General features: G+C 37.9%; 1 protein-coding gene and 1 long non-coding RNA gene across 3 annotated transcripts; one reads left to right on the top strand and one right to left on the bottom strand.

Annotated features, from left to right (window-relative positions):
• The first annotated feature begins 543 nt into the window (after window positions 1-543).
• Window positions 544-10,723, top strand: LOC148872937 (uncharacterized). Of its 2 annotated transcripts, none has more exons than XM_088967410.1 (6): window positions 544-1,119; window positions 2,038-4,042; window positions 4,150-4,312; window positions 7,902-8,065; window positions 9,657-9,915; window positions 10,005-10,723. In XM_088967410.1, exons 2-6 carry the CDS (start codon window positions 2,118-2,120, stop codon window positions 10,110-10,112), a joined length of 2,619 nt encoding a protein of 872 aa, XP_088823536.1. In that variant the 5' UTR covers window positions 544-1,119; window positions 2,038-2,117; the 3' UTR covers window positions 10,113-10,723. The 2 variants fall into 2 exon arrangements, with proteins under 2 accessions (XP_088823536.1, XP_088823537.1); XM_088967411.1 differs by having other exon boundaries at window positions 634-1,119; window positions 2,020-4,042.
• On the bottom strand, window positions 7,920-11,335 carry LOC148872936 (uncharacterized). Its single transcript, XR_016106511.1, has 2 exons — window positions 11,152-11,335; window positions 7,920-9,130 (listed from the first exon to the last, which is right to left on the bottom strand). It is a non-coding gene; the product is annotated as an uncharacterized LOC148872936 (long non-coding RNA).
• Between the last annotated feature and the right edge of the window lie 128 nt (window positions 11,336-11,463).

Below are 11,463 nucleotides of genomic sequence, written 5' to 3'. Positions count from 1 at the left end.
GTCCTGTTTGCCACCTGGCAAAATTGTAATTAACATTAAATTTGCCACGTGTCATGATGCTACAAGTAAAGAAAGGATCATATATATATAAACTTGGTCAAAGCACAATTGACCACCACCCTCACACTGGGAAATGAAGAAAGCAGACCTCCGAAAGGAAACATCAGAGTTCCTAAAAGTCCTCCAACTGAAAATGGTAACCCGCATCAGTTACCTTCATCGCTTCGCTTCCTCCGCTTCCTCCCCAATTTCCACGCACTGCGAGTCCAAATACCTCTTTCTCTCTCCATCAACTTTCACTAAAACCAAATTTATAGATTTTAAATGCATTTGGTATTTCTCTCTCTCTCTCTTATTAAGTTATTAGACGCGTCGATGGTCAAAACGAGTGAAGTACAGAGTGAGACTATTTCAGTCTTTTGTAGAGGTTCGTTTCATAACGGCTGAAGCCTGAAATGGCTGAACCAAATTAGTTGTTGCTTCGACTTTTGATGGAACCCACCTGTTAAGAATTGAGATGAGACCCACTAGAAATAATGTGCTATTGTAGTTGTAAATGAATGGTTTAAGTTAATTTGTAAGGTTTACAAAGAAAAGGGTTATTTGTGTATACTCAGCTTTGCTCTTACATACATATGGAAGTTACCGAAATAATATTTTATTATATATGAAAAGCAGGTTCAGACCGATAGACAACCGATTCAAAAAGAAAATCGAGAGAGAGAGAGAAAGGAAAGTAAGGAGAGAGAAACCAAACCATCCATGCATGGGCAATGGGCATGCCATTTTGCTATGCTGTTCTTGTTCTAGACTTCTAGTTGGTGTGTTGTTGGTGCTTGTAATGTAAAATTTGTAGGCAATCTTAACTTAAAGAGAGCCACGATCTCTCTCTCTGAAAGCCTCTCTTCGTCTCCTCCTCCTCCTCCACGCCGCCTATCTTCCTAATCTTACCAACAACCCATTCATCACTCCCTTTGCATTTCCTTTAATTTAACAAAACAACATCCGCCCTCGGATTCTTCCCCTGCTTTTATTGCTCCTTCTCTGCAGTATGCAATAGAAGAAACAAAACGTCACCATGGATTCTTCTTCTTACTAATGCCGCCTCTATCATCCCTGGTACGTCTCCACTGACGTAACCTTCATATGCTTGTAAAATCAATCTGTCTGTCTCTCTGTTGTATTCTCCATTTCTCTCTCCTCTGTGTTAGCTTTTCCTTGGATTGCTTTTATGGGTTTTAGATACTTGTTTTTTTTCATATGGCCTTGTGGGTTTTTGTATAAAACATTGAAATTTTCTATTTTTGGGTTGGTTTCAGACGATCAGGGTTTTTGGGATTCTTGGGCATTCCTTGAATTGGTTGAATTGAGTTGGGTTTTTCTGGATTCTCTTAAAAATTCCGTATCTGGTCATCCTTTACTTTGGTGGCCTTCCGGGCGTTGAATTCAAGGAGAGAATCCGTCTGATGTGGATGATCGTCGTTGTGAGGTTTTGTTTTGGGTCTGGTTCTGAACCAGGTTCTGGGCATTAATGTTTTTTCTCTTGTATAATTGGTTAGTTTTGACTGGATGTTTTGATGAGTCTATCTATTGCTTTTTTCTGGGTTTTTGTGTATGTTGAGGAATTGGATGAAGGACTTAGGTTAGGTTACTGGGTTTACACTGAATAGGTTCAAGGAAAAACAAAAAAAAAAAAAAAAATTTCTTATTATTATATCAGTATTTGTTTTTATCTAATCGGTTTTCATCGTCTACCTGCATTAGATGATCGGTGTGGTTTAAAGGATTTCTGTTTCTTTATAGATTTCTTCTCCAATCTTTCTCTTTCTAGTTAAACAGATTGGAAAGTAGTAAAGATGGAGTTTTCATCTGTTTCACAATGTGAGTTTTGATTTTCGTAGAAATTATGCTTGTCAACATTTCATGAATCAGATGATGTTTTGTGGTTATTGGATTCAGACTAAATTTTGTTTTTTTTTTTGTCACATTGCTTTAAGCGTTGGTTTCTAACTGATATAGACACTGATTGCATTGAAGGGATTGTTTGTGGGTCTGCATTGCCAAGTAGAGCTCTTCGGCAGCGCAAAAAAGGTTTCAAACTTCCTGCCACTTGTGAGATGGAAGGAGGGATTGAACAGGACTACGATGAATTTGAGATGCTTCTGGGTGAGATACCGAATGCAACTTCTGAAAATCCACAAGCTGAGTCTGGACGTATAAATTCCCCTCTAGTTGCGGAAAGGATCCCTCCTGAAGAGGGAGAAGGGAAGTCCTCTTCATCAGCCTCTTTTGCTAACTTTTACCATGCACCTGAGGCTGCAAGCTCTGGCAGCAATTCGGCATTCTATGATGGTTTGGCCTTTGAAAGACCCAGCACCACCTGTTTGAATTACTCTCAAGTTTTGACTGATGAGAAACTTCAACCCAATGGGAATTTGAGTGGAGGGAAAATAATCTTGAAGAATGCTCATCAATCACCTGTCAAAAATGTTGATCACGATGACTCCAATTTGCCAGATGACCAATCCTTGACATCGGCATTTGCAGAACTGAGCTTCAAGGATGGTGTGATGATGGAAGCACCAGATTCTCAGTTGGTCAACCATAAGACATTAGAAAACTGCACCTTTCTACTTGAAGGGCAGTATCCAAACTGCATTAAAAAACCACTTGCAAGTTTGGAGTCAGGGGGTGTTGTTATTCCTGCTTCACCCAATGCACCAAATGGCATGAATGTGGTGTATCCTGTGGTGAATGATCTTAATAAGTTCAATGTGGGGATGAATGTCCAAGTAAACACAAAGTTTCTAAAACTCAATGCTCAGGAGCTAAATAAACAGTATCCTAGGTCTCATCAGCTGCTTCAGAATTTATCATGTGACCTAGGGGAGCAATTACAGAGACCTCAAATGTACTCTCCTTCCACACCATTAGCTGCTGGAATGCAATCGTTTCAGGTGCTCCAAAACATTCCTGTCCCTGGAGTTGATTTCCCAGTGGCACCTTTTCAGCAGCAGTATTTCATGGAGGCACAATCTCCTCTTCCTTACATGCAACCACAGCCTTTAAATCGTTCCCACATCACATGGAGGCAATTAGAGGAAGAAAGGTATTGTAGGATGCACCAACAATACCTTTACTTGCAACAACTCTGTAATCAGGGATCTGAAAATCATGTTCCAAGTCAAGCAAGTGGTAATGCTGCCATTGGCTCAATAGCTGGCAGCCAAAGGCAACCATATTTTGAGATACCCATCTCCCACCAACTTGAACAGGCTGGTCGAGACCCATTTTGGAACAATGCTGCAGTGCCAAGGAGATTTAATTCGCCAGATCTAACACTGGTGAGTAGTGGCCTCTGCTGTTATTATGCTCAGGGGTTTTGTGGGAGGGGTGAGAGCTGTCCATTTGCTCATGGCCAGAAGCAAACCTCAGCAACAAGTTTAGGGTGTCGTCCTTCTTTTACTGCTAGAAATCTTGAACCAGTTAAAGTTTTGGACAAAGTTGTGAAACAGAATTTTCCTGAAAAGATTCTAACAAGGTCACATGGCTTGAACTCAATTAGAACCATCAAACCTTGCTCTGATGTAGGAAATGAATCACTAAACCATGGTAAACTCATGAATGGCCACTACCAGTACCATCCATCCTTTCTAAATGTGGCATCCTTCCAGCTAGATGATCGGAACTCCCAAGGTTCATCCCCTGACACTGCAGATCTCAGATATAATAATAATCCAAAATCACCATCTCAAAAATATAATTCTGTAGATGAGGTCATTGGTAGAATTTATCTCATAGCAAAGGATCAACATGGTTGCCGCTTCTTGCAAAGAAAATTCACAGAGGGCACTAAACAAGATGTTGATAAAATCTTCCTTGAGATCATTGGTCACATTGTTGAGCTCATGACGGATCCTTTTGGGAATTACCTTGTCCAGAAGCTTCTTGAAGTCTGTGATGAGGACCAGAAAATGCAGATACTTCATGCAATCACCAGAAAACCTGGAGACCTTGTTAGAATTTCTTGTGACATGCATGGGTCAGTTCATCTTTCGTTGCCTTGTTATGTTGCTGGTTTGTTTTTCCAATATCTTTTAGCCTGCACTAAGGTTTTTCTCCTCACATTTGATGTCTTTCCAAAAACAGAACCCGGGCTGTGCAAAAGCTGATTGAAACCCTTAATACTCTAGAACAAGTTTCCATGGTTGTTTCCTCATTGAAGCCTGGTATAGTGATGTTGATAAAAAACATGAATGGTAATCATGTTGCAGCACGGTGCTTGCAATACTTAATGCCCGAATACTGTGAGGTAAGGATTTTATTTTCCTTCAAGATCTTCTCTTCTTAAGTAGTCTATTTGTACCTCTAATTTTATCCATATTATCATTCAATAAAGATTTCTGATCTCTTAAATGAAAACCTATCCATTTATCTATCTAGATTTCCACATATTTTTTTTCGATAATTGGATTTCTACATAATTATCCATATAAATATATATAATTGGTTGTCATTTTTTTCTTTTAAGTCTTGCTTAAGTTGTTAATTTCTTTTTTATGCCAATAGTTTTAATGTTTATTTCCCTACTCAACTAACATTTGATGAGAGGGAAATGTAGGTGATCTTCATGTTGTGAAAATTTGTGTTTCTGATACATGGAGAATGAAATTGATTTCTCCCATTCCTCATCTGTGGCAATTTCATCATTATCGGTTTTGTTTTTTTTTCTAATTTGAGTCAATTTTGGCTTATTTAGATAAGTCTGCTAGTTCATAGTTGTCATAGCCACATAGGCAAAGGATAATTAGTGTTGGGTCGTTTTTAATAATGACTGAATGCTGTACGTGCAATAGGTTCAATTATGTCTAACTAGAGGTTGAACTAGATTTAGATCTATTGAATCTCTTGCTTGAGAACATTGAATACAATGAAGTATTGACAGTTTATCTGGTTGCACCATGAAAACCATTTCTAAGGAAATTGGAGTGTTTCTATAAAACCATATCCCTGGTTTCATTTTGCAATATCATAGTGTAGCATGTTTTTGAAAATTAACATACAGTTTTTGAAAACTCCAATCTCCTTTTGGCTGTTGCCTTATTTCAGTCAAGGGCTAGTTAACATCTTCAATGCCTAACAAACTAAATGTCATTGTTATGAATGTTTATTTATTGATTTTTGACCCATCAATGAAATTGTTAAAATCATGCATTGAATCATAATGGTTAAAAGCAAGTCCCTTTCCCAATCACTAGGATTTTAATTTAAGAATTGAAAATAAAGACATTTATAAGAACCTAGGGGTAGCACCACTAATTGGTGACAATATGAGGGGGGAGTCAACTAATATCATTTTAGTTGCCAGCATACCAACTAAAAGTCCTTTCATAAGTTGGTGTTCCCTCCCTTCTGTGTGCCTTTTTTATATAGCAGTTATTTTTATCATTAATGAACTATAAAAATTTACTGCTCTGAACTGAAAAGAATTTACCTGATGCAAGTTGAGGCTCTGAAAGAGCTAGATCTAGGGGTAGCGTAAAAGGATATGGGTTTCAATATTTCATTAGTTGGAAAGAACCTGAGGATTCACGATCTGAGAGAAGATATGACCCTTGAAAGCTTGATTGTTACAAATAAAAAGGCCCTTCAGAAGGTGGAATGGTGAAAGTGAGTTTGTGTTGCTGAACCCAAGTAGTTGTGATCAGTGGTGGAGCCAGGAATTTCCTTTTCTTTTTTTTTTGGGGGGGGGGTGCAAGTTAAACAAGAAAATGAGTTAGGGAGTAGATGAGGTAGGGTTTGGAGAGAAATGGGGCAGAAAAAGTTTTGGATCTATTACAGATTTTTTTCTAAGAAAAAATAAACAATTTTTTTTTTAGGAGTTGGAGGAGTATTACAGAATGATACTTAACATTTTATTCAAGTTTTTTTTTTTTTTTTTTAGGGGTGGGGGGGTGGGGGGCGGGAGCAGGGACACACTTATCTACGTTTCTGACCTTTCCCCCACCTATATAGATAATGGTTTTAACGAGTATACTTGGCTCCGCCCCTGGTTGCGATTAGTCCTATGAATCAAGCAGTTTTGTCATCCCTTTTTCTTTTCCTGAATGTGTTTGATGGGAGGGGGCTGCACTAGGCAATGCAGAACTGCATTATGGTTTGGCTTGCATAGGAGTTCCCAACCTAAAATCTTGGTACAAAGATTTCCATGGAATGAAAATATGTAAAGTGTTACTCTTTACCACTTTTGTTGGTTCTGATTGTCTTGTTTGTACTGTTATCCAGATGATTATAAAACTAGGCCTGGTGGAAGAACAGAGAAGCATAAAATATGATTTATATCAGCATAAATTGTTGAAATCTTACCACGTTTTTTCTCTATATCAGATAAAGACCTGCATTGGTAGAACTTGTATTTCATAAACCATTAGCATCGCTGCAGGTTGCATCTAATTTCTATTTATTAGGTTGCTGGATTTTTGATGTGGTTTTTACCTGAAGCCTCATTTTATGGCTTCCTGTTTGGTTGTTATTTTGGTAATTACTTTCAATGTGGTTTATCCCATCATTGTTAAATGGATTTTTTGGGAGGAGGGTGAAGGAAAACAGAAAGTCTGTTCATACAAAAAGGAAAAAAGGCCCCAAGGACATCAAAATTGAGTATTTGTACACCCTCTTGCATCCTCAACAATAGTGCAGTTGGGAACTTATTATGATACATATAGTGCTTACTATTAAATGACAATTTTGCAATTTATGGTGCCTTTTGTGAATCAGAGATGATGTATGTTGCTATTGAGTTCTGTATTTTATGTTACTCTCCTTCTTTGATGGTTGTCTTAATCAACATTGGTAATCCGCATGTAGTTTCATCCTTCTAAAAACTCATAATCTGGGCATGTTAGTTCAATGTAATAAATTCCATACACCAACTATGGCACTAAATATGGAAAAATATTATTTACTTTGATTTAGAGTTCCTTGAAAAACTGCTGAATTGGCTGAACTGACATACTTGTCAATTTTGTCTTCAGTGAATAAAATAACCATATAAGAAAACATTTAGGGGTAAAGCAGTAACCTCAACCTGCCATTCAGCAATTAAGATCCTAATTCCTTCTCATTTACATATTTGACAAAGACAAATCAGTAATTCCATCAGCCAATTCAGAAATTATCAGAGCTGAACGAAGAACTCTGAAAGAATTTTGAATTCAAAATTGTGTCATTCAGCATTTCAGCAACTTGAGAGATCTATTTAATTGCTGAATAACGGAGCACAGGCATTGGGGTGATTATTTTACCAAAGAGTCAGTGTATATGTGAAGTATCACTAAACTGCCAATGCATATGTGAAGATGCATGAACAGTTTAGGATCTGAGACTGCATCTGAGTATACGGGAAACCTTGACACCAAGAAAAGCAGTTAGGTATACCTATCTGATGTGCATTCTTGACAATTATTCATACCTTGGAATATTCTTCTGATGATTAAAATGAGGTGATTATGGATGGTTTTCACTGGACTTTGCTTGTTTATCACAACTTGTCAAAGTTGTGCATTTGATTCTTTTGGCCATCAATAGTGGTGCTTTTCTGTGGGAACCATGCTGGTGTATGGCTTGCAAACCTTGTCCACATCATGCCAAACAGGGAAAAGTTTTGCTTTCCTTTTCATGAATCTATTTTAAATGAACCCTAAGTTCACATCATCATTACTATTATTGAGTCGTGATTTACTTATCTTAAAATAATGCAAATTTTGTCTCATGAATTGGGCTTGCTATACATTTTATTGACTCAGATTACCCATTGAGGAGATTTTGTTTATCTATATTGTTATTACCTCTGGCAGAAGTATAATTACCAATGCAAAATACTGAGTATGATCCTTCTGCAGTTCCTTTTTGAAGCCGCAACTTCTCATTGTGTTGAGCTTGCAACGGATCGCCATGGTTGCTGTGTGCTTCAAAAGTGCCTCAGCCATTCTGATGGAGAACAGAGACGCCAATTGATCTGTGAGATCACTTCAAATGCTCTCATGCTTTCTCAAGATCCATTTGGGTATTTACTATCTTCCCCTTCTTTTGCTTATCATTAGTAGATCAACTACTGCATCATCAGCAACCACGCTAAACTACAACTACTGCATTTTATTAATTGGCTCAAGAATTTCAATCATCACCATACTGTTTTCTGTGACCACCTTCATGTTGCTCTTCACTTTCACATTATCATATCAAAAGATAAAGCATAACCTGGAAACCTAAGATGTAAGAGTAGCTTCTCTCTGGTGGAGTTGCCATCTACTATAGAGCCTGAATATATTATCTGAGCCTCACCAGCTTGGTTTGCAACCCATCTAATGATTTCATCAGTTGTGAAGTCTTGAATTCTTCTCTTGTTTTCATCTGACGTATTGCCCTTATAGTTATTAATATTTATTACTTTTCTTCATTTGCTTATCAATTAGCCTCTGGACTACTTTAGATACCACCAATAATATTGTAAATACTGAAGATTTTTGTTGATCTGAACTGTTCAGTTACTTGTTTCCCTGATGAATAACAGCTCTAAATTTCATTAATATGAAATATTGTATTGTAGAGTACAATATGCATATCTACATTCCCTTCAAGGTGGCTAGCCTCAGTTTACTACCTCTTTTGAATTCATTATATTCAACCCTCGGCCCTCCCCCCTGTTTGGGGATTTGTCCCCAGAACATCTGATTTCTTACTGCCCCTTCTTTTGCAAAATTGTCCACCAATCCATTGGAAGAACGTGGTACCTAAGTAGCAATGGCTGTTAACTCCATCATTATCATTTTTTGTCTCATAATTGATGCCTGTACCTCCAAGGACCTCCTTTTCCTTCAGCCAACAACTACAAGTCTACAACACATGAATCTCTTTCAATAATGAGCTTTCTGTAATTCATCGGTATTTCCCTTCTTAATCCTTCATACTACCATACTTATAGTAGCACAAGGACCACTGAACATTTCTTCTTCTTTATCAGAGTAAATCCTTGCATTCCTTTCCTCCCAAATGGCCCATAATACCGCAAGAGATTTATATAAGATGATGGCCTGAAATGTTACTTAGATCTTTGCTGGAGCTGTCCACCCTGCACCAAGCAAAGACAAAAAACACTGCCAAATATTAGAAAATGTAGGACATGAAATTAACAGGACTGGTGTCAGTTAAGTTTATGAAAAAAGCATCTAAAGGGCACAAAATAGTCTTATTGTTTGGAATTTGGATGACCTCACATGAATTGCTTTTCAAATGGTACATCTCCCAAAAGGTCCTCAATTTTGGGGGTTAGTGCCAACTCCTGTACTGAAAAATAGGCCCTTTCCTTTTGGCACTACCCCCCATCTCTGTTAGTACTCTTCCTTCTGTACCAGAAAAAATAAATATGCCCTTTCTTTTCTTTTGTTTTCTTTCTTTTTTTGAGAAAAGGTAACTTTCTTTGAACAAAATTCAATGTTTCCTTTTTCTTAATGAACAAAATTCTTTTGATAATCAGGAATTAGTAGTACTTTTTCTTTCTTCATGTGTTTGTGTGCTTGTGCAGATGCATAAGCATGTGTACACGTTTCCTTGTAATTCATATCCAATGAGTTGAGAAATTTGCTTTAATATTTCAGGAACTATGTTGTGCAATACGTGTTTGAACTTCAGGTTCCATGGGCAATAATGGATGTGCTTGACCAGCTAGAGGGTAACTATGGATACCTCTCCATGCAGAAGTATAGCAGCAATGTTGTCGAGAAATGTCTGAAATATGCAGGTGAAGAATTCCGCCCTCACATTATTCAGGAACTGATAAATTACTCCCAGTTGGATCAAATCCTGCAAGACCCATATGGCAATTATGTCATTCAAGCAGCACTTAATCACTCTAAGGTAGGATGCCCCTAAACACATCCATTAAGTTATTTCACGAGTTCTGTTGGTTATAATCTCAGCGTGTGGTGTATGTTCCTGTTGGACAGGGGGGGCTCCATTCTGCCTTGGTGGAGGCTATCAGGCCTTATGTTCCAGTACTCCGGACTAGTCCATATGGAAAAAAAGTTCTTTCATGCAACAGTCTGAAAAAGTGACTAGTGTGATTCTTAGATAAAATTCTTCAAGTTCATAACTTGTTTTTCCCATGTGAATGGGTCTCGCAAATTACTTGGGGCACTGCACTGCGCTAAGAATTTCTATGAAGAATTCAGGACTTGCCATTCCAGAGGGCTGTGTAAACTGTGTAATAAATAGGAAAGAAAGAAACTTCTCAGATTAGATTCGTTTTTGATATTCGGGTTTTCAAGTTAGTTGGGACTCGAGAAAGTTTTAAAGATGCCTTGTACAGCCCACCTGAAAAGATCAAGGTGAAATTTGCATTTCATGCCTCATTTTGCCCTTCCGCATGGTCATCAAGAAAGATCATTCTGAAGGCAATTTTGCTTGACCCTAAATCTGCATGTTAATAGACTGAACCCTTGCTTTTGAATAAAAGAAAATTCAAGGAGGGTCTAGAGTTGTTTAACATTATGAGGGGAGTGTACCTTCTTGTGCTTTAGTGAAGCTCTTTCACTAAAGTAGTATTTTTCGTAGAAGGATATAACTGGACTACCTGGTTTTTGTACCAAATATATATTTGGCAGTATTGTATTCTCTCCTTGTAATGTTCATCTTGTGTTTATGAGTATCCTTTATGCTTCTTTCATCTTGTATCCCCATATCCTCATATTATGTGAATGGCTCTCTTCTGCAAGTTTATAGAAGCAAATAGGAAACTGGGGTCTGAATGTTCATAGCTCTAGTCTCAAACTCAGCTGTTGGTTATCATCCATCTTAGATATGAATTTGTTTGGTTCACTGGAATTGGGGTCTGGAATCTGACTGACCTTCCAACCATTTGGTGGGCAGAATCAGTATCCGTACCCGATTCCCATTCCTGGTGGAATGGTCATTTCCCCCTGAGAATGAGAATTCTATTTCAGCTGATTCTGATTCCTGTCCAACCAAACAGGTGGAAAGAATAGACCATTTCAATTCCGATTCTAATTACGAACTAAATACAATTGTGGATGCATTTAGTTAACACTTAAAACAGATTGAAATGAAGCTTGGTATTAAGGTAGCCTTCAATACCTCCTATCTCCATTAGAGATGTTGGGGTCTTCCTTCTCTGAGGTACAGCCGTACAGAAGGCAAGGAGGCTGCAATCACCGGATCAAAACTAACCCTACCAATATCATGGAAATTGTTCAATCAAACTTGTAAGGACTCAGAATAGGATTGCCTTTCATGGATTAGTCAATAGTCATTAGAGAGACCAAGTAAACTAAATCTTGGAATTGAACATCAGAGAAATAAACAAGGTTAGTAAGTTGTCCACTCGTCAGTTACCCAAAGCCTATGCGCATCGAAGAAGGGACCCACTGATTGATTGAACCAGACAAA

Source organism: Nelumbo lutea, chromosome 2, assembly GCF_056320005.1.
Source record: "Nelumbo lutea isolate HS-2025 chromosome 2, American lotus-T2T, whole genome shotgun sequence".
Lineage (NCBI taxonomy): Eukaryota > Viridiplantae > Streptophyta > Magnoliopsida > Proteales > Nelumbonaceae > Nelumbo > Nelumbo lutea.
The sequence above is the reverse complement of the archived record's forward strand: the minus strand, read 5'-3'. Positions and strand labels throughout refer to the sequence as shown.